This window comes from Semicossyphus pulcher, unplaced genomic scaffold (assembly GCF_022749685.1).
Source record: "Semicossyphus pulcher isolate SPU_LCO1_2020_fin unplaced genomic scaffold, fSemPul1.0.p SCAF_8, whole genome shotgun sequence".
Classification (NCBI taxonomy): Eukaryota; Metazoa; Chordata; class Actinopteri; order Labriformes; family Labridae; genus Semicossyphus; species Semicossyphus pulcher.
Genome location: NW_027211759.1, coordinates 20,172,526 through 20,195,014, shown reverse-complemented (window position 1 = coordinate 20,195,014; position 22,489 = coordinate 20,172,526). Strand labels below are relative to the sequence as shown.

The 22,489-nt window shown below is 42.5% G+C and overlaps 1 protein-coding gene across 1 annotated transcript; it reads right to left on the bottom strand.

The window, feature by feature from the left end:
* Positions 1-11,981: 11,981 nt before the first annotated feature.
* On the bottom strand, positions 11,982-22,116 carry accs (1-aminocyclopropane-1-carboxylate synthase homolog (Arabidopsis)(non-functional)). The gene is made up of 15 exons (XM_069686268.1): positions 21,128-22,116; positions 20,263-21,026; positions 20,092-20,151; positions 19,906-19,976; positions 19,731-19,800; positions 18,050-18,116; positions 17,038-17,135; positions 16,771-16,848; positions 16,473-16,573; positions 15,926-16,015; positions 15,778-15,823; positions 15,093-15,234; positions 14,601-14,743; positions 14,301-14,454; positions 11,982-12,797 (listed from the first exon to the last, which is right to left on the bottom strand). The coding sequence occupies exons 1-15, from the start codon at positions 21,762-21,764 to the stop codon at positions 12,379-12,381; spliced, it is 2,940 nt and encodes a 979-aa protein (XP_069542369.1). The 5' UTR covers positions 21,765-22,116; the 3' UTR covers positions 11,982-12,378.
* Positions 22,117-22,489: the final 373 nt, after the last annotated feature.

The following is a 22,489-nucleotide window of genomic DNA, read 5'->3' as shown; positions in this document are numbered from 1 at the left end:
TTCTCCCTCTTTTCCTTCCTTACTTACTTCCTCGGCCTCCCTCCATCAATGTAATGAGCAAATCATGGCCCCCAGGGAGAGATGTAGAGAGAAAGATTGGTCCCATTATGTGTCGAGGAGTGTGAAAAGAGCAGCGCTGTTGTCTGTCAACTCTAACCCCCGACTGTCCCCGGTCTTAACTTCCCACCAAACACAAAGAGCTCGTTCCCCACACGTAGATCTGCTTATTATTTCCCTGTCTTTTAACTACAAAGTCCATTATAGGAAATGCCAGGACAGCCGTGCCCTTTTCTGCACTAGCTCTGCCAGAGCTCAGACAAGGGAACAATGGACACAGTAACACACAGTGATTCAAGCCTGATTTAGAGTGACTGGTCTTAAACCCAACTTGCAGAGTACAGTAATTATAGGAGGTGAGGGGATGGGCTGTGCGAAGGGATGCTGTGGATAGTCGGCGGTGGTGGGGGGCTTGGAGTCGGGAGGTTGTTGTCATTTGGCAGCCAGTCCAGTTGGAGAGAGAAATTACTATTGGAGCCAGAGCCTTGGTGCTGGAGCATTTATCAACCAGTCATCGCAATGATTCACACCATCCAGCGGGGAGCCGTTATTTTACCACCCCGGTCTCTCAAGCCAACCTGCTGGTGGCGAGGATGATGATAGCTGAGGGCTTTATGAGCACAGGAGCAGACGTATACAGTCATTTTTCAAGGACAATAGTTTGGAAAGTCGCGTCTCTTTTTCAGAATTCATATGTCGTGTGCGGATGAGACTACACTGAGAGTCATTCGGCACTTATTCACTGCAAAAAACACCCTGATGTAAGAGGGAGGAAGAGACTGATAAACAAGTGGTTCAGGAGCATTCAACCCCTCTGATGTTACTGCAATAAAACAAATACACATATTACATTACTGATTAACAGCGTTGGGATATACCCTGTATTGCTGTTTTTATCGCTTAAAGGCCTGGCACAGTACACTGAAAGAATCCTAACCCTAATGTTAGCGCATGTTAAGCTAATGCTAGCATCATATCAGCTCGTGCTCTCCGGACGTCCTGTGTGTGTCGCTGAGTGTTGGACACACCCAGATTTTAACATGAAAATTATATTTTGTGTGTGTTTTTAGTGGCTAAAAATAGTTTAACTTTAAATTTGAAAAATATACAGCCTGTAGTTTGTATTAAAAAAAAAAGTTTTGCTAGCTTTGCCTAGCGTAACAGTCTATGCTATCAGCTACTGTTCACAGCCCTGAAAGAGTGCCCTTGGCAGTTATTATAATGGCTGTGGATGCTACTGAATTATGGTAGTGTTTATTGACCATTTGCGGATGACACATGTTGTGCAGAGACATGTCTGATACTGGTTATGGTATCAGAGCAACTCTAGTAACTAGGGCTGAATACATAATAATCACGAGTAAATATACCGTCCACCTGCTCTGTGATTGATTTGGTATATCCAAAGGCATTGAAATGGTTTCACATTTGCTGGCCTGCAAGTGTAACAATCCCTGCATAAGCAAATGCATTCCTAACTGAATAGGGAATAAGAGATATAGTCAAGGGAAGCAAGTGATGGCCTTCTCATAATAACAATGATAAAAATGCTATTCTTCTATTCATACTCCCCTCACTCTCCGTCTACCAACTTTCCTTTTTGTGCTCCCGTGGGACGCACATCTCTCTAATATACACAGGTTTTCATCCCTTTCCTCTTTGTGAAAGACCTGCAGGAGAGAGGGAGAGGGAGAGGGGACTGTTTATTCAGTCAGATGGTCTAACGTGTGGGGAATAGATTCGAGCTGAAGAGGAAGCTGTCTGCACAATGGTAGTTGGCATCACTGAGTGAGTGAATGACGCTTTGTCCAAAATCACTCCCTTGCTCGCTCATTCAGTTTATTCTCTCGGGAGCAGTAAATGGAGATTTTTGAAACTGAATCATCGTCATCAGTGACAGCTGTAGTGTGACATTATTTCATTTTTTTTAGGTGTAAATTGCATTGTGGACTATCAGCCAATGGAGTGGCCCCGTGAGGCTTGACCTAAGGATAGTGGTGAGCTAAAAACCTCTGGAAATTTGGCTTGACATAGTAAACATGCATGATATGAAAGTTCAGATTCTTAATTAGTATCCATTAAAGTCTAGGGAGAAAGTATGCAGATTTAATTATTACAGCTTGTTTTGCTGTTTCTGCCATTTCTCAAAATTGTGCGAGCATGGCTGATCACATTTTCATTGACATATACCCGGCTACACACACAGCAATGACTCATGTTACAATCAGTACAGTTTAGCCTGAAACCTTTTGTTGTCTTGAGTCAGATTTAGAGGAGGAAGCAGGAGTAAAAAAAAATGTTCAACTGGTCACTGAACCAATATGCTTTCCTATCCAAATCATAGTTAGCAGTTAGCACACACACGCAAGCCCCCTTTTGATCCATAGTTTGATAAATGCTAGGCTAAATGTAGCGTTAGCTAGTGCTGTATTATAAGGAAACAGAACTCCCTCTGGCGACTCTTTCCGACAACATAACGTTAGGTGTGAGCCTAACAGCTGCTCTGAGGCTATTCTTAATAATTGTATGTGGAATTTATTACGTCATTTACGTAAGTTTAGTTAAGTATTTAACCAAGCCTAAACACCAGACAGTCTCCTAAAAACTTTGGATTGGAACACATTTGTAACACTTTTTAGATTCTTAACATTTTGTACATGAGACCATAAATCACATACAGTAGCTGGAAGGTAACTGTAGTGTGTTTCCTCATCCAAAGGTTTAAAGCTAACCTCCGCATGCTAACATGCTCAGAGGCCAACAATGGAAAAGATATCTTTTTAGCTTAAATAAACTTTTAGCCATTGATGTCATGACATCTAACAAGTAGAGAGAGACCAGAATTAGCATCCCTAGCACCACAATGTGAGAGCAAGGCCCAACTTTTGGGGGCTTCCGGTGTCACCAGCAGTTGGTAATAAACGACTTCCAGCCAAGACTTCCTTTCCGTGTGCTGCATTATTTACAGTCCAACTAGCAACTTAAGAAATAAGATAGCAGATATCTGTTTATTAAAAGCTAAATCGTTATGAGATAACCACCAATGGGGTCCAGGATTGCGTCCCGCCCCTTATGCTCGCCACACGGACTATTTTCCTTGTCCACTGGTGGACTTGCAAATACCCAAACTCCTTTCCTGACGCCTATAAATTCTGCACTTTCATGCAGAATCTGTGAATAGAGATACATTCTCATTGTATTTTTTTGCATTAATTTGGCATGAAGGATTTAAAGTAAATTTAGTGCTGAAGGCTGCAAACAGGGAGTGATTTTGGACTAAGCCTGACAGAGTGAGTGTGTTAGTGTTTTTAGCCCATTTGTCTCTTCTTTTCCATCTCATCTTGCTTTTTTAGACAAGTCACCCATGGCAAATTCTTTTCCCAAGCAGCCTGCAATTATGTCTCAGCGTCTCTCTGTTATACTGATTTTTCCTCAGCCTCCTCTCGCTTCACTTCCTCGTGCCATTCACTGTCATTGTAAAAAAGGTGTGTGTGACTCCACTAGCAGAGCACAGCCCATTATCGTAAATAGGCCAATAAGTAACTTCACACAACGTGTCTCCATAGCAAGCACACTCTATATGCAAAGCAGAGGCGCACTGCTCGAGAAACGGGTGCCAAGTGATTATATTTGTAATTTAATTTCCTTGGTCACACAGAGATAAGAGAAGGGAGCGGCTACAGTTGGCCAGGGATGAATAGAGCAACGAGAATGGGACTACAGCTTCATTGTACGGACTGAGATGTCCGACACGACAACACTTAGGAACAAGGGTACAGGCGCGCAGATATGGTGCAAACACAGGGTAACAAAGTCCAAACTCAAAGGTGCAGAAACAATGTTAGAATAGACAAAGAGACTCGACAATCCTGAAACACCTGCGCTTGCAAGTCCAATGGATGAATGTAAAAGCAGGATAATCAAGAAACTCTTTTTCCCTGATGCAAGCGCTGTCTCTCCTCTTTCTGTCAGCACTCAGCTCCTCTGAACAAATGTAATCAGCAGGGTGGTCTGGGTGGGATGTCAGTCTCAAAGAGCAGTGGCTCATTGCAGATTCCACAGGCGAGATGAACTCAGTCCCAGCAAGAAAGGCGACTGAAGGACAGAGGGTTTTCTTCTCTCTCTGTCTCCCTCCCTCTGTCTGCTTTTTACTGAGGTTGTAGCACTGCAGACATCAAATTTCCAGACTTTTCCATTTTCAAAGAGTGTCCACTTACTCTGATGACAATGCAGTGGAAGGGCACATGTGGTCAAGCTCTGATTTTGACTACATCAGAACATTCGGTCCCATGGAGAGAGCTGGAGGTACAGGGTTCGTCACAATCTGACACCTCGCGCTGCCGCACAGAATTCAGGGACAGTGTGGATCTATTGTGTGACATCTCAAATCCTCTCTCCCCCCCTTTGTTCTCTCCGCCTCTCATCTTCATGTCTCTTTCTCCCCTGCTGTCTCGTCTTTCTGCGTATTTCCTCAGTGTTTTCACTTTGAACCCGACAGCATTAACCTGTCAGAAAGTTACAAATGTTCTGAGTGAATTATGTAAACCACGGAGAAATAAAACTGCATGCAGTTCTCGCTTTATTTCATAATTCATCACGCTCCAAGATCCAGCCAAATAAAAACTTGACTTATTAAGTAGTCCGGCACATTCTGGCTGAAAATCCTCTGAAATATGCTCGAGAATATTAATCACACTTTGTCTAACTCGCAAATAAAAATCAAACACACACACACACATGCATGCACAGATTTTTTTTCTGTGGTTGCATTACTCATCAAATGAGAGCAGTGTCACACACATTTCACCACATTTCATTGCGAGAGAGATGAGCGATACATGTTACACCAGCACCACCAAAAGGTCAAGCAGAAAATGACACCTTTTTGCTCTTTTTCTTCCCTTCCAAAACACAAATTTACAGTGCTGAAAATCAGATTAAGGATGCTTCTTCTTGGCAGGCGGCAAGTTTATTTATTTATCTCTCTGAACACAACCACAGACCCACATGAGAGAGGAGAAACACACACTTTATACTGGGGGGATGGCACTCTGGCAGTGCAGCGTAATTAGTAGGACATGGCTGTATAATTGCTCTCTAATTGATATGAAGAGCAGTGGTTGGAGCCAGGTTGTGTTCTACACATGCTGCCGGCCTCAGGCAGGAAGCAGCGGCGGCGGCGGCGGCCTGCTCAATCTTTGTGCCATCTTCTGATTGATGTCTCTGTAGCGAATGCCCTTCAACAATCAGCAGCCGCAATCTCTCGGTGTCTATCAGGCCACCTGTCTATCTGTGTATAACATCTTCTACCATTCATCTGTCATTTCTTCCTTTGTGCCTAAACGTCTTACTATCTCTTTCTCTCCATCTCCGCATTGATTCGGCCTGTCTTTCTCTGAAGGCATGCTCAACCTTTACCGTGTTTCTCTCAGGGAGGGGAAAGAGCAGCGTCTGTGGTGGTGGTGGAAGGTGAAAAATGGAGGGTTTGTTCATGAGACACCGGCAGCTATAAAAGAGTTTTTAATAGCCCAGAGGTCACCTGCTGGGGAAAATAAAGCCACTTTAGATGAAAAGGAAATCAATTTTAAAAGGGCTTTTATTTACAAAAGAAAGTGGGTCACCTGCTCTCCTGATTTTGCAAATGAGCTTTGAAGAGGAATCTTTTAAAAAATGAGACTTAAACTTCTGAAAGGCACAGCTGGACACAAGAGGTCAAACAGACAGCGAGCTGAGCAGATTTGAAGTTCGGATGTGGAAGCTCTTTAGAACAATTCTGTTCATGGATCGCGTGCTGATGCAAGACGACCTTCAAGGACATTCCCCTCATTTACACAGCAATTAAGCACTACCCTGTTGGTAAATTGAAAAAGAGACAAAAATCCTCTGTGGATTTAATAACAAACTCATTACCAGGGCCCAACAGGGCGGAACTGCCTTTTAATTAGAGCAACACCTGATTAACGCCCAATTAACAGAGCCAGAGCCACTTAATTCTCCCCCACTTTGGCAGGTTGCGAGCATAAACATAAGCAGTCCGGCGTCGGAGTGCTTCCTCTCCTCCTGGGAGCGTGTGAGAGAAAAGTAAATAACGACTTTGGAGGCCGTCTGTTGTCTGGTGGTCCAAATGCGCTGCAAAGCTGGGAAAAGTAGGCTGGGAATGCATGAGGTGAGTGCTTTTCAAAAGAGAGACAGATGTAGGATAGGCTGGCAGAAAGTCTGCTTCATTACACAGTAAACTCCTGTGGGCCGATGTAGGACAACTGTCCAAGGAGGGAACCATCATGTTCAGTCACAAAATGTGACCTCCTATCTCTCCACGATTCTCAGATGATTCTGCTTTGCTTTTAAGACGGACACACTGTTCAGGATGTAAACTTTTATTTATCTTTAAAAGGAGGAGCACAGTTTAATTAAGCTTAGTAACAATAACGATTACAATAACAATAACTTTATTGATCCCCAAAGGGAAATTCACTTGTCTGGCATCTCATCTACCATTTACTGAAGTACATGTACAGTACATGCAGAAACTATGGTTTCCTTTAACTGCTAATTGGAAGTACAATTACACACATGTATAAAACAGGCAAACAAAATGTGTTTTCCATTCTTTTCTGACAATTATTATGATGTTCTTATAAAGTAAAGCTAGTAGCTAACCTTTCAACATATTTAAAGGGGGGTATTATGCTAATTTCAAGCTTCATATTTCACTCTGTGATACCTGTGGAGTAGCTTAGCATAATTTACAGTTTTAAAAAGCTCATTTTTCTCACACTGGTGCTCTGTGCAGGCCCTCATACAGCCTCTGCCTGACACGACTCAATCAGCTCTGTCCCTTTAAGAAACCCCGCCCCCTACGAGCCTGCTTTCTTCTGATTGGCCAGCTCTTCGAAGCCAGCTGTAGAAAAAACTGTGTGAAACCTGGCGTTCACAGCAGCCTGCAGACTGAGCTGAGAAGCCTGGGGATTACTCCAACATACTTTTACCTACAGATTTCAAACTTCACCCACGTTAAGTCTGGACATCCAACATTGTAACATTATATATATGTCTTAAAATGTGACACAGCATAATACCAACTCTTTAATAAAACACTTAAAATTAGCAGATTTTCTTTAGTTGAGAACCATCAGAAGTGTCATATAGTCATCACAAAATGATGCTTATTTAATCTATTTCCACTACATTGTAGCAACAATTATCTACACATCACTTTGTAAGGGAAGAGAGTCAGCTTTCAGTCATTATCGTTGGTCCTTAGTGTGTTTCTTGTTATTTCAGTTCAACAAAACAAACTGTAGAACGACCACCGTGATCATCTCTTCAGGAAGCAGGAGCTTTCAGTCCCACTGACGTTCAGGATTTAGGATTTTAATCCCTTTAGAGAACACTTAACTCCAAACACAGGTTATAAATAGTCAGTCTGGTAGTACAGATCTATAACGCAGCAAGGAAATGCTGGTGTCCTATTGAGCCTTTGTGCGTTAATATTTTACTTACACATTCATTTTCTGTCGTGTCCTTATTTCCCCCCCTCAAGATCCTGTCATATACCTCTCTGGGGCCATACTGTTTATGCTGTTACCAGGGTGATAACCATCGCTGAAAGAGCGTTTGGCAGCCTTAAGTTGGGAGGCAATCCGCCACGACTCCACAGCCTTCTCCAAGTCTGGTAGGATGTCTGGAACGACAGCTTGTTCAGCGATAAAGACGATCGTCTCCACGATCAACAGCAGGACCCATCCTAAAGCCCCCAGCCAATAAGAGGAGCCGAGGCGGGAGAAGTCCTGACCGATTTCTTCCCGGTGCTGATAAGTGAAAAAAGACCAGCTGAGGAGGAAGAAGAAACCTGTAGATAAAAGAAGGAAATGAGTCAACTTAAGTATCATTGTGAGGAAAAGAAAAAAAGCCATTAAGGTCAATTATTTCGTGCCTGGAGCTTTAAAAAAGAGTTTGTATGATAATGAACCACAATTCTAAGGAAAAAGTCTCTTTAAAAAGTGCTGCCCTGCAGGGTATGTAAATGAGTGAGCACATAAAAGAACTTCAGGAGGTGTGGGGTTGACATGAACAGCACAAAATAAAAGGCTATTTGGAGGTTAATTGGAAATGGGACTATTTTTCACGACCTAATGTGGAATTATTTTATTATATTTAAACTCCCCAAACAGTTTTTAATTATTTATAAAGTGAAACACAAAAACACGCTGTGTGGTCCAGGCAAACAAGTGTTTGACATATTTTTAGCAGTGAAGTTGTGTTACCTGTAGAGACCATAGTGAGCAGCAGCAGCGTGGTGGGATAAAGAGCCTGTCCTGCCATGAGGAGGGAGCGAGTGTTGGAGTAGGAGCGCACCGTCTCAGATGTCCAGCAGAGGGCGAACACCAGGCAAAGAGCGCCGGTGCTCACAGCCATCAGGGAGGCAAGAACTCCAAATACTCTCTCAGCTTCCAGGGCTGAAAGAAGCAAAAGAATATGTAAACGTAGTATAAAATCAAAGATGAAAACGAGACTGGTTGACTCTAGATTGACAGTGTCTTCTATAAATAGTCAGCATGATGAAGTGAAACATGGCTGAGTGATATCACACAGATGGATTCCCCTGCCCACGACTGAAACCAGTAGAGTCAGATCAAGAGGTCATGTACTTTTGAGGCTGTTTTATGTATGTGTAGGTAATTTTACCCAACATAGATCTCATTCAAAATGTGGGTTTGCACGATCATAAATGACTGGAATACAGTCATCGATGACAGGTGACTTTGTTTTTGTTAATAATTGCCGGCAGTTGAATTCAGTCGTTTGTTCTGTTAATAGAAGGGGTCATGCGCATTTTTAGAGGAGTATAACAACATTTCTGAGAACATGAAATCTATGAAAAGTTCTCCTAAATGGGTCACAGTACAAGGGGAAGTAAGGATTTGCAGCTGATCCACAGATTAACACAGTGACCAGTATCAGTAGGAATGCAGAGGTTGTGTGGTTGAGAAAAAGGGCTGTCTGACAGCAAGGTGAGGCAGTGAAAATATTGGAAGTATCATACACCCAAAGTTATACTGATTGTTTTTAGGTCATCCTCTTTTAAGTGGGTACAATCTGTTTTTTCACCCGAACCAGTCACGAGCGGGACATAGCTTCTGTGTGGGTACTCTACAAACAGACGCCGTGCTGCTCGCCATCTACTGTAGTCAATACAATGACTCTGATAAGTACCTCACACAACCCCATTTTAAAAAATCTGATCTCTTTAAGAAGGATATTGAGATGAGTTAAATAGGACACTGGGAATGTAGATATGCTCCCCTGGTTCATATCCAAATATTGTTACACCCTGCATTTGGTTTAATCTGTTACAAAGTAAATATTGACAACAATCATTTAGCTAGTCTTTAAATGCCTTTGCTGGGTCACTACCTGTATGACACCTGCATTCTGAATGTTAATATGTGATTGTAGTTTTTATTGTAGCAAGCTGTCTGAGGCTAATGTGTTGCTAAACAACGTACAGCTTGCTTAAGTTTGAATTAATTGCTGTTGAGCTAACTTTGTTATATTTTTCTATCATTACTACAGTGTAATGTCAAGAAATGGCTTGTTGATAACTTACAATGTCAGTTGACTGCTTGAACTGTTTGCATCCCCCCTATGAATCAGATTCTATCCACTCATGTTGTTAAACAAGTATATTTTTTTTATCTCAAACTAGTATATATTTTACCTTTGTGCCTATCAAATTGTTTTTGTTGTTTTAGAATGCCTAAAATACCTAAAAGGGACTACCAATGAAAACTAGTCGTTCGGCTAACTCGGGTACATTTACATTTTGTTTGAATGTTGATTCATGTACATTGTCCCTTGTCTTCAAATAAACAATTCAATTTAAAAAATCTATTCCTTTGTTCTTTTTTGGGGGGATTCTGTGTGTTTGTTTACTAGATGAATCATTATGTTGTACTTCCTAAAAGGACTTCATGTTGACCTTTTCATGTGTGATATTCTTTCTGGCAGAAAGAATGTAACTCATTTGACAGCTAGCATAGTCTACACTTTGACATTTCAGGTCATTTACTTGTTAGTGTACTAATAATCTGCCTATACATTTGTTGCGACTCCATTTATCTTATTTGTTTTATCTATAAAAACTAACATTACATTTAGTTTCAGTAAAACTTGAAACGACAGCAGCTGCCTTTAACCTTTTCAGGGAGAGCCTTTGGTCACTGCTCACATAGGACTTACGCTACATTAGCTCCCTTCTTAAAGTGTGTTTGCATGTAAAAATGTCAGTGAACAGGCTACACCAAAACTGTCAGAGGACCTAACTCCTCTTAGTTAAAATGACACAAATTAAGGCTGACAAAACCAGGTTTCAGCCTTCAACCAAGCTTAAGAGCTTCAGCAGATACAAAGAATGCACTTCTCAGGTACACGCACAGGCTCAAACTTGTTTACTACTGCTGAGAAGTTCCTCTGAAACCCAGTGTGTTTCCACATGTTCCTCCTGATCCTCACTCAGACTCAGAGGTGTATGCTAAATAAGTCTCCCTCAGGCTATTCTCCGGCAGAGCCAGTGCATTATGAACACATCAGAAAGAACAGAAACTCATTAAAAATTCTGCCCTGCCACACACGATTAATTCCACGTGTTAAACTGCACATCAGTCTAACCTGTAACCTAACCCAGACTGACAGCTTAAAACAGATGAGTCTTTTATTGACTGCAAACAAATGTCAAAGAGGTTCTCGCTCACCGTTGAAGACGGTGCCGTCTTTGCGAATCATCTGGTCACTGTTAGTGTTGTTCCACTCCGTCCAGAGTCCCCCGTTGTTCAGCCAGAAAGGTGTCCAGGCTGCATAGCACACACACAGGCAGCCTGCCAACCCCACACAGGACTGAACAAACCTGAAGCGACTGATGGAGTCCCCCAGCTCCACAAACTTCATGTTCGTACACCAGCTGAGAGAATAAGAGAGAGCAGGGACAACAGAAGAGACAGGAGGAAACAGTTTGTTATTACTTGGTCTTTAAGTTGAGATCAGAAGGAAATCGAGTCAAACAACAAACCCTATTTAGTCCATATAAATAAGCTTTAAACATGTAGAGTTGAATTTGATGTGCGGTCTTACCTTTGTAGTAGAGAGCAGCGATGTCTCAGGAGCAAACCTGTTAGGTTAGTGTCTGCAGGTAGAGCACTTCAGGCTAGAGGAACTACTTCTGTGCAAATAGTTTGAACACTCTGACACATTGCTACTCCTCCAACTCATGACCACAAGCCCTCACTCGCAGATCAAGTGTAACTCCTCCCCTGCTGTAACGGAAACTCCCCCAGCCGGCGGCGAAATTTCCCCGTGCTTTCTCCACTGTGGCCCACCAGCTCACACGGTAGGTAAAGCGAAAGTACCAACAACAGCCCCTTCAGTGTTTGAGGAAGCAGATGTGTTGCAGAAACTCATCTGTGTGTGTGTGTGTGTGTGTATTTAGGGGGGTTGTCAGCAGGTCTGCAAGCAAAACAAAGAAGTACAGGAAATCCCACTGTCATAATAGACAGCGGGCCACAGTGTGTTGTGGTTGGAGATGATTCAACCTCCATTATCACTCCTCTTCATCACGTCCCCCTTCACTTTCCTTTGTTGCAATGGAACGCCGCCCGCTGCCCACCTAAAACATTTTTTTAAATGTCACACGCAAAGACCCTCAGAGCATTCGGCCTACACAAAAAACAAAACAATATTATATTCTAGGTCAAACATATGAAAGTGTAAAATTACTCTGAACAGAGGGAAAGTCAAGATTCCTATTGAATGATTCGAATATACTCTAAATTAAAGATCACAGTCAAATAAGGATGTAAGAATTCATGCCTTTATTCACAGTTTCTTTATTATACAGAAATTACAACACATTCTGATAAAATAAGTGCATATGGTCATATAATAAAAGGTGTATAGTTTAAATTAAAATACTTGAAATGTTTAAAAAATAGGTTTTTGGCTGATTTACTTTTGGCTTCATACTGAGTATGAGAAAATAAACTGGAATACAAAATAAAAGTCCCCTTCCCTTAGCAGCTTCAATATAAGGCCTCAAGATTCAGATACATACTTCTCCCTGTTCTTCCAGCATTGCCTTGTCCTCTCTCCTTCTCATTAGCCGGCTCTCAGATAATGTTTCCTCTTCACTCAGAAACAGACATCAGATTTGACCACGTGTCAGGTGTTCGTGTCAAGCCTTTCACAATAAAAGCGGGGAGTAAGACGGATGCTGAAGTGCTGCCTCTTGTAATTTGGCCGCTACGTTTGTGCCTGTTTATCCTAATCTTACTTTCTGGCTCTTTGCAGCAGAGCCTTGAATACATCAAGAATCTCCGGGTCCTCCCCGGCAGACAGCTCTGGAGTGTTTTTCTCCAGCCAATCAGAAGAACTGATCTGGTGCCTGAGAGTACCAATCAGAGAGTCGAGACCCTCTGCAGGCTTCGATGCTTGGCAGTCCAGCAACACAAGCTCCTCGGTGGCCAGCGAGCCTGTGTCAGGAACAGGACTATCCTTCTCCTTCAGCTGGTCGGATGACTTGCTCTGGGGCGATGATGTGGAATTCACAATGGCAGCATTGTCTGAATCTGCGCTGTCCTCTTTCACTGATTCTGTGCTCTCCTTACTGGCTTCCTTGATACAATTGGAATCAGTTCTGCTCTTTCTTTCTTCAATTTCTTTCAAAGCCTCCTTAAAGTGCTTCAGGCCTGAAAATTACACAGAACATTTACAGAATAAGTCAGTCACTGTTATCAAATCAATACAGAGATTAAGACACAAATCAGGCGATAAACAGCAACAACACAAATCATTGACTGAACAAATATAAAAATAGTCCTCATGTAATTCTTCTCTAATGTCAAGTTTAAGATGGGAGAAAAAGGAATAAGAGGGATGATTACATGGCTGTGTTAATTACTTGATTCTGATTGGTTAATTACAGCATTCCGGGGACTGTTATTTCTCAATGACAGAGCGTTGCTATGAAGAACAGACCGTTGCTAGGGCTGTAATCACAGAATCTGGCGGACTTACCGCAAGCACTTGTTTTTAAAGGAAAAAATTATAATTTTAAATTTCATAAAATCACTTCCAAATTAACATTTCATGTCAAATCATTTCTGTCTTAAAGTTGAGCTGAAACGGCATTTCCAGAGTATCTAGCTTCCGTATCGTGACGTATTTCCGAGTGAAACAGGACATGCAGGCGGGACATATCATTAGAGGGATTTGATGTGATCGTTGAGAAGTGGGCGTAGACAGACGTTCTCCACAGCGCAGTAGCTAGCTAACTGACCGAGCGTTCTTGGGGCTCTGCGGCTAAATGTTGCAGATTGATTGCTTGAAATAGTTTGGTTTATTTTTACTGGAAGAAAAAATTATCGGCTTTTGATATAAGAATACGAAGAAATTGATTTTCTGTATTTTTTTGGCCTATATTGTCAAATAGATGCCCAATATTACTGGGGATGTGATCTAAAAGGATTAAAATGAAATTTTTAATTTCACCTCGACTTTAAAGTCTCAGTTTCATTCTCTTTGGCGGCACCTTATGGTGATAAACGATAATTGCTGGAGCACACTTCCCTGATATCCAGACAGTGTCGCATGTGTAACGTCCACGGTTGGCTCCGATTTTCCTTGTTGACGGTCGCTTTCCTTTTTAGACTGTTTGCCTTCATCTGAGCGTCGAATTTGTTTGTTTTTCTTTGGATTTTCACTGATTTTCATCTGTCGTCCAATCTTTTCTTTGTTTGTTCAGCCAGTAGATTACTTTTTACTCGCAACACTTGCAGAGACCGGAAAAGCAGCCGCTTAGCTCCGCCTACCCTCTCTGGCAGACCAACCACTGCTGGGTGATGGAAGACGCGTCACTAATTGGGCGCCCCTTGTGATTTTCTCCACGAATGTCGCCACAGACATCATCAGTGGGCCATAGGCTCAATCACCATTGTGTTACCTCATTCAGCGATAGATATTGACTTAACAGACATTTATTTAAATGAAGACCTTCAAGATTATTACTGAAAGTAATTAGCCGTGTAATAAGCGAGATAATGTACAGTGAGCAGGTTGTTATAGGAAAAGAAACCCATTGTGGGTGAGACCAGGCCCCTCCGTATCAACTTTTTAACACAATTGAGTGGGAATTAAAAATTAAAAACATTCAGGAAACAGTATATGTTTGGAATTTTACACTCCATACTGACCAAGCTGCAGGAGGTCCATTTTCTCTGCAAAGATAATGCGGAACCAGCCGGGCGTCGAGCAGGAGAAGGCCTGACCACAGCTCATGAGCACCTTGTGTCGAATGAAACACCTCCATAGAAACAACTCCTCCTCAAACGTCGACTCTCTGAGGTACTACGGAGATGCAGAGGCAGAAGTGACACATTAAGAATGTAAGAATGCCACACAGTGCTTTCAGAAAGTAAACATGTGGAGGCATTAGCATTTCAATTCGCTGTGCACCAGTAAGAACTGAAATAAAATGGCTTTGATGCTGTTACCTTTCTAAAGTCGACCCAGACGTAAAGTGTAGCAGGCCAGTCCAGGTAGGGGACGCCCAGACTCTGCAGCTCACCGGTCACGTAACTGTGAGCAGCTTTTAGCCTGCGTCTGTTCTCTGGCAAAAACTCCTTGTTGACCCACTCTGAAGCAAGACAGAGTCGTGACAAAAGGAAAGTGTAAATTGAGTCTTTTTGCAGAGGCCCAGTCTATGCTCCGGTCATATCAGAGGAAGCAAAAAAGGGTTGGTATCTCAACAAGGAAGGAAGCAAGGAAACCTCCAGCAAGCTTGTTTAAATCAAGAATTCATGAGTGCAAATTATTTTGGCTGCAAGATTTTCAACTCAACCAGGAACACTGCTTGAATTGAATAAGGGAAGCTGATTATAACACTGTGGATTGTGACTGCTCTTTACAAGAAGGGGATTGATGTGAGTACCATCAGGGTCAATTACATTCACATGCAAAAGTACATATGAAGCTTAGATCCGTACCTCTGTCCCGCAGTAGTTGTGCTACCTGGTGCTGAGTGATTCCAGAGACACTGTGGAAGAGGCCCACCTGGGCTATAGCCTCCACAACGTCTCTGTTCTCCGTATACAGAGTGCCTACTCTGATTCCTGACATCGCAAAATCCTAAAAAGAAAGACAGGTATGAAAGAAAACACCCGCAGAAGAAAATAACACCCCTTTCCCACTGAAATTTAGCACGTTGACGCAGGTGTTCCAGACCAATTGTCTCTTTTCCCATTGCCAATGGAGTACTTTCCTGCTGCGTCGCCGTCTGACGTCACAAACATAAGCAGTTACGGTGGTTAGGCCTTTATTGTATCTTTTATTCATTCAGCCTGTGTATCAAACAGAACGGCGTCGACAAATTTGGAACGATGTTCAAGCGCTGCTGGGATGGAGACGGGTGGAATTTGTAGCTGAGATGACAAGGAGTCGCAGAAGTTACAGACAGAGCATAGCATCGGACCGGAAAGGGCGGTTTGTGTGTTCCCATCAATGCCGGTCGGAGCCGAGGCAATATTTACCCGGGTCTGAATGCCGATTATAGCCTTTCCCATTAAGCAAAAAAGCCAGGTGTAAGTAGGTTTTTTGACCAGTGGGAAAGCTTAAGAGACTTTACTGTACTGTAAGCAGGGGTATAAAAAGTCTCACAAGAACAGAACGTACCTTGCTCATCCCCCACAATACATGCGTCCTCTGTGGGTCGGGCAAACTGAAAAAGAGCACATGATGAGCACTCGAGAGGCTGTCTTCTTTGTGCCACAATTGTGATGATTAAGGGTCTGATTTCAGTACGGTCAGGTTCATGCAGTACCTTTCTAGACTGAGAACGCTGTGAAAGGTGACAGACTCATCAAAGACTGTCAGCATGTACAGTTCATCGATGATGGCGTGGAGCTCGTTTCTGAAAGCAGGAAATAAAGGAAGATCATAGTAGGATGTAGGATAAATATAAAAACACTGCAGCTTTAATAAACCTTAAATTAAGTGTAAAAAAAAATCTACTGTTCCTTCAACATCCTATGTATAAGCACTGTGGTTTATAGCTACAACAGCTCTGTGCCTGCAAGGCTCTACTGAGGGAATAACTCTGGCAAGATCATTTAGAAAACAGTAGATGGAGCAGGAGTCTCCTTGGCACATGACTGCACTTGACAATATGCTGATGGTTAAGAGAGGTGATAAAACTCCATCAAGAGCACTTGGAATTCCACACACGGGACAGCGCTCCATCCATAAAACCGTCACACGAGGAACTGTATGCAGTGTCTTGGCAATGTGCTTAAAGAAGCCACAGGACTGCAAAACTGAAGGCTTACAGCGTGAGGCCACAGTGTGGGGGAAGAGTGGGGGAAACATACCTTTTGGCAAACTCCAGGAACGCAATCATCTCCTCTGGGCTGTAGATCTCAGCCAGAGGGTTGTGGGGGTTTATCAGTAACACAGCTCTGATGATCATCCCCTAACAGAGACGGATTGTTTTTAAGTACAGATAAAGTGAGATACTGTGTCTTCACACACTTAAAGATAGATAACGAAAGATAAATCTTATCAATAGAGGAACTAATCATTTATCTAAATATAGAAGTGTGCTGGATGACTTTGGCCTTTCTCAATAAAATCATTTAGGCCACATGAGGAAGAGCAGTCATAAATTACCTCCTGCTTAGCCTTTTTCAAACCTTCTTCTAGTTTCCCTACAGTGAGGTGAAAGGGTCGACTGTCTTTTCCATCAGCCTAAAAGTGCAAAATAACAAGAGGAAAAGGGAAAATACATCAACATAAACAACATATATTACACTTGGGATCAACATGACGCACATTAACGTATACACTTTTCAAAGCACTTTTAAAACACGTTTAAAAAACATTTGAAGAACAAGCGAATGGAAAGCACTGCGAGTAAATCCGGTTCTGTATTCTTACCTCACAGTCAAGAGGAACATGAAAGAGTTTCACGTCACTGTAAAAAAGTAGATCCTCAGTGATACAACCATAAAAGGGAGTGGAAATGAGGATGGCATCTACAGCAGGAAAAACACAATAAAAACACATGAACACATGCATTGCAATGCAACACATTATTTTTTTCGACACCCCAAATGTTTTTGATAGATCTAGGGTCTCACTTTTTTAAGTTAGCATCTTGTTTATACTTTTCATTTGAGAGACATTATCTGTTACTATGACAACCCAGGGGATTCAAGAGGAAGTTCTTGAGTATCTGATTAACTCTTCCTAAGGTCTGTCTAAGTTTAGTATTAGTAGTAACACTATAGATCCTTCTTCCCTGAAACCTGACATATTATGTTTATATTTGTACCTCTGCTTCCCTTTTTCATTTCTGTTCTCTTTTTCATTCCCTTCTTAGGATTATCTGTTAAAAAAACATTCACATTTTCTTCTATCATTCATATTTCAATTGTGTGTTTTGTCAGCATTTTCCCTGTGTTTGTAAAAATTCTCTTTTGTCAATAAAAAATAAATCAGCCATGTTTAATAGATGTATTACTGGCCAAACTTTAAAGACCCTTATGAGCTACTGTTTTGGTTATTAGTGTCCATTTTCACTGATTGGTTTAAAGGACTTGATCTAAATTTGTAAGGTATGTTAACACCAAGAATAGTTTACAATGAAAGATTTGTCGGCAAAAAGATGAACATGAGCTGCTTTTTGAGGTAGCTTATTGAGCAAGACAAACAATATAACATTGCTAAAAATGAAGCCTTGCTTGTAGTGGCATTAAGTACTTAGCCATTTATGTAGTTGTCTGAATAATTCTGTTTTAAGACCTCCCCCTTTCTTTGTTCTGTACTTCTTTACACAAAGCAGACAAACAGGACAAGTTTTCCTGTCGCTTTTTCCCCCACACATTTGTATGCATGCGGTATTGATCGGGATGCTTTGTGCGTGTATGTCAGTACATTCTGAACCTACCTTGAGGGTCACAAATTACAGCACCGATACACGAGAACAGGGAAGTGCAGCCATTCATCACCACAACCTGAACAAACACACACATCAGCTGTGTTATAAAAGACCTCATTAGAACACAGAAGGAGGTTGATAAATAAGCTACAAATTCATCCACCCTCCACAACGGACATTTGTTACATGCGCAAATTAATGTGGTTACTCTCAGAAAAAGCTATGTTAGCTCAATTGCAGCATTTGGCCTCTTTATAATCATTACAGTGTAAAGCCTCTGCCTTCACTTTTGAAAATGATGAATGTCCGTAATCCAGGGAGTCTTCTGCAGCAGAAGCAGCGTGAAGAAAGCTTTTCTATTAGTAAATACATTATATGCTGTTACAAAGTGAGGTGCAGGGAAGCATGGGGAGGTCTTCAGAAAGACAAAAAAATATCACTATGGCAGGGAGTTATGTTGTAAAAATTAAGCAGACTTTTATTTTCAGTCTCTACAAAAATAAAAGAAAAACATAAACCAAAAAAAAAGACGAAGACGAAGAGGGAGAAGTGCCGTTTGTTGTGTTGGAGTACAGAAAGCTTTGCTCAGTGCTATGTAAAAGATTGTCATGGCTGAAGATCCTCTCTCCCTCTTCGTCTTCGTCTTCTCTCACTCGTCTCTCCTTCTTCCTGCAACAACTACGGTCTCGCACGAGATTTCAGCGCGAGACTTGGTTACAGACAACAACAGAGACACAGTGTTGTCAGACACTTATTATAACAATCTGAGCCTGTCAGTAGCAAAAACAAGCGCTTTTAGTGGCTGTATATTGGCATATGCCCCGTGCCCCGTTTAGTTACATTGTATCTCATTTCGCGGCTGCTGGCCGGTGCTCCCTCCCTGAATACTGGATCGATTTCAATAATTGTTGTCGCCACTAGTCACTTACACACAAACACATGGGAGAATAGGGTCTAGGTTGAAATATCCCGAAGTTATCCTTTAATTTCACCGAGAAGTCCTGCAGAAATTTTTGGGAAGGCAAGTCATAATTAAATTGACGTGACATTTAGAGTAAAGAGAGCTACCTCTTATTCAAGAGAATTGACGTTTTTAGCATTTCTAACAATATATAAATTACTATACAAAATTTAGGTCAGACCAGGTAATCTGATTGGACAAGAGGCATTCCATGAGTGCTGGTATAGAGAACAACATCACTGGGACTTCGTACTCGTTCTGAATACTGGCAGAGCAAAAAATTATCTGTTGTTGATTGAGACTTTGTACTCCTGTTTGCCGCTTGTATAACTGTTGTATAAAAGCAATATCAAATGAGAGTGATGTTATACTGAATATCAGCATGGCTGTGCTGATATTTAGAAGTATACAAGTATACAATTAGAATTGCACAGCTGTAGTTGGTTAAAGTTGCACTACAGCAGAAATCAGAGCTTACCCAGTTTAATTATTCATTTTACCTTACATGACCCGTACAGTGTGTTGTAAAACATCCATTTATGTGCCCACTACCTACAGGAAATATATAATCTATGTAGTACAAAGTACAATGACTCCCAGTCCTATATTGTGAAGTAAAGTCTTGCAACATATTAATACGATGTACGAGAACATCAGAATTGTGCTTACTGTCCCTCCAGTGAATGGATAATCACACAGTGACTTATGACATTTATATTCTTCACTCACATTGTCGGCTTGCAGTGGCTTTGGAGAGCAGCAGTAGTCAGTCAGGAACTTTGCGACCTCCTGTCTCAGGCTGAAATAAAAGATGGAAAGGTTTAAATCGGGTTAATGTTTACCTTGAAAGGTATGTGCTGCTTATATAATAAAATGAAAATATAGATCCACTTTAATCTCTTACAATGGGTGTCCCTTGGAGTCCGCATACTGCAGCAAGGACGGCTCAATATGTAGCATGTCAGTCTTAGTCAGCTGTTGCAGATAACAAAATTTTTATTCAGTTCAGAGTTCAGGAAAAAAAGTTTTTATGTCCTTTACAGTCTACAGCATTACATAATTATAAATCAGGGTGTGATTACAATCTTACCCGTTTATGAAGAACATCATGGCATAGTTTGTTCTCGCTGGTGCCCAAGTTGATTATACCCTGAGAGAAGGAAAAATAGGACAACCATGTAAGTCATGAAATAATGTCATATTCTGTGAAATCAGAGTTTGGGATCCGGTGAAAGGCTTTTCACATTTGCCAGAGACTTACATCAGGGTTATCTGTGTGGTGGTGTCTGTCCATTCCATATCGAGAAAAGCCCTCCTGGAGGATGCTCCTATGTTGTCGGATGCTGTTCCCACGGTTGGACAGATACACGCTAGATTGAGGAGTTTCCATAACTTTTTCTGCTGCCAAATTATTCTGAGACATCTTGCAGGCCTTAACAGACGCAGGCAGAGTAGACTGTATTGTATCCTGAGTGGAAGCAGCCTGTGTTGTGGGAGCTTCTGAAGGTGGCTGAAATAAAGATGATGAGACAGAGGGGACGGCTGTGGTTATCAGCGACACTGACTGATAAGGTGGGGTGGTAAAGGAGGGGTCAGTTGATGTTGTAGTGGTGGTTGGAGCACTCTGCCTGACAGCAGCCAATGCCCCTGTAAGCATGCTAAACAGGCGGAGCTCATGCTGGCGCTCCTGTTCTGCCCTCCTGTCCTCCCTCTGTTCCCTGCGCTCCTCTGCTTCTAACTCCCTCTCCAGCCGCGTCTCCTCCAAGGAGAGGAGGCGCTCCTCTGCTGACTGCTGCCAGTTCAGGAAGCTGGCCAGAGCTTTATCTAGCCGTCCCTGACTGCCACATCTAGCACCGCCATGGCCCCATGATGTTCTGCCACCCAGGCGACGCTTCCTTTGCCTCACAGATGTGGGGGGATGAGAACCCTCTTTACTGAACTGCTCAGATGTGTCCTCAGGCACGGGATCACCAACAGCCTGGGCAGCAGCTGTGGCAGAGCCGGAGATATTCAGGTCACTGAAACCTGGGAATATAAAAAAGAGAAAAAACTTCCATAACTCTATTTTACTTTCTTACTTATTATAGTAATAGTAACAATACAGTGATAGAATTTGTGTTGACAACCTGAAGGTGAGATTCGTGCGTTTGTTGAGCTGTCTCTTGGACCCAGAGTGTCCTCTGGCTCCAGCAGAGACTGCCCATCGGTCTCCTGGTCATCTCCAGATCCATAGTACATCTCAGGGGGCACACCTGAGTTCAGCATGCTCTCGTCAACATCCTCACATTTAATATCCAATGGATCTCCAGGCTTTGGAGGCTGACCAAACAAAAACCCACCTGAGGAAGCAGGACCAAAGGAGCCTGCTGGGCTTCCTTGTGTGTATCCGTCAGGCCCACCTGGGCTCTGAAACACCTGTTGAGCTATGACAGCACCTCCCAGGGATGAGTAGGTGATGGCCGGTCTGTTAGCCAGCACCCTGTCCATCACGTCATAGAACTTCCAGGACCTCATCTTGTGGTTGTCCTTAATGCGCCGGTACTCCAGCTTCATCTTTTTGATCTTCTCCCTGCACTGGTCCCCGGTGCGGTAGATGCCCTTTTCGCGTAAGATGTGGGCTATGCGGTCAAATACACGCTGGTTGCGCAATGAGCTCTCTAATTCAATCTGGACCGACTCATCGGACCACAGCTGGAGCAGCTCCACTATCTCTGGGTCGGTCCAGTTGCTGCCGCGCTCGTGCCTCCTGCCGCGGAAGTCCATTCTTTAAGAGGGGGCGAAAAACTACCGACTCACCTCCCCACTTAGGAACGATAGAGCTTAGAGTGCTCATTTGTATTATTTATGTCCATAATTTATCTTAATATATACATATAAACGTTACTTCAGCCACTTCTGTTTTCTCACCGTAAATCAAGTGCTGCTCTTCGGAAACATATTTCTGTCGAGCTGTCACTTGGATGTGCAGGTCACGAGACAGGCATGTGGCTTGTTAACCCGGTTCGGACTGGTTTTAGACTGCATCGGTAAGTCCGGTCCGTGCTAAAATGTATAAGGCATTCTTAAATGTGTCCTAATTTGGTGAAATAGGGAAAAGACGCTAACACACATTTCTACATCCGGGTTGACGGCACATGCGTGCTGTCCTTATTCCGGGATAACTTTGGTCCGTGTTAACGGGGGGGGGTTGTAGCTACAGAAGCGGGTTGGATTTCACCAGGCTGTCAAGGGGTACACAGCCGTGCTAGTTAGAGTCAAAATGAGAGCTCTGTGTTATGGCCCCCTCTACCGTACGGTGTGCTGTTTTATCCCTGTGTGTAAGTTCACCAGATGTCCACTAGATGGCGGTGACACACAGAGGGACAGACTAGCCCAGTCTGGAAGACGAGGATGTATGTTTTTGTTACAGGCGTGCCCCGGTATTCTTTTGTTACAATTTAATATCAATGAAAGTGGTTCAAACGATGCAAATAACCATAATTTTGAAA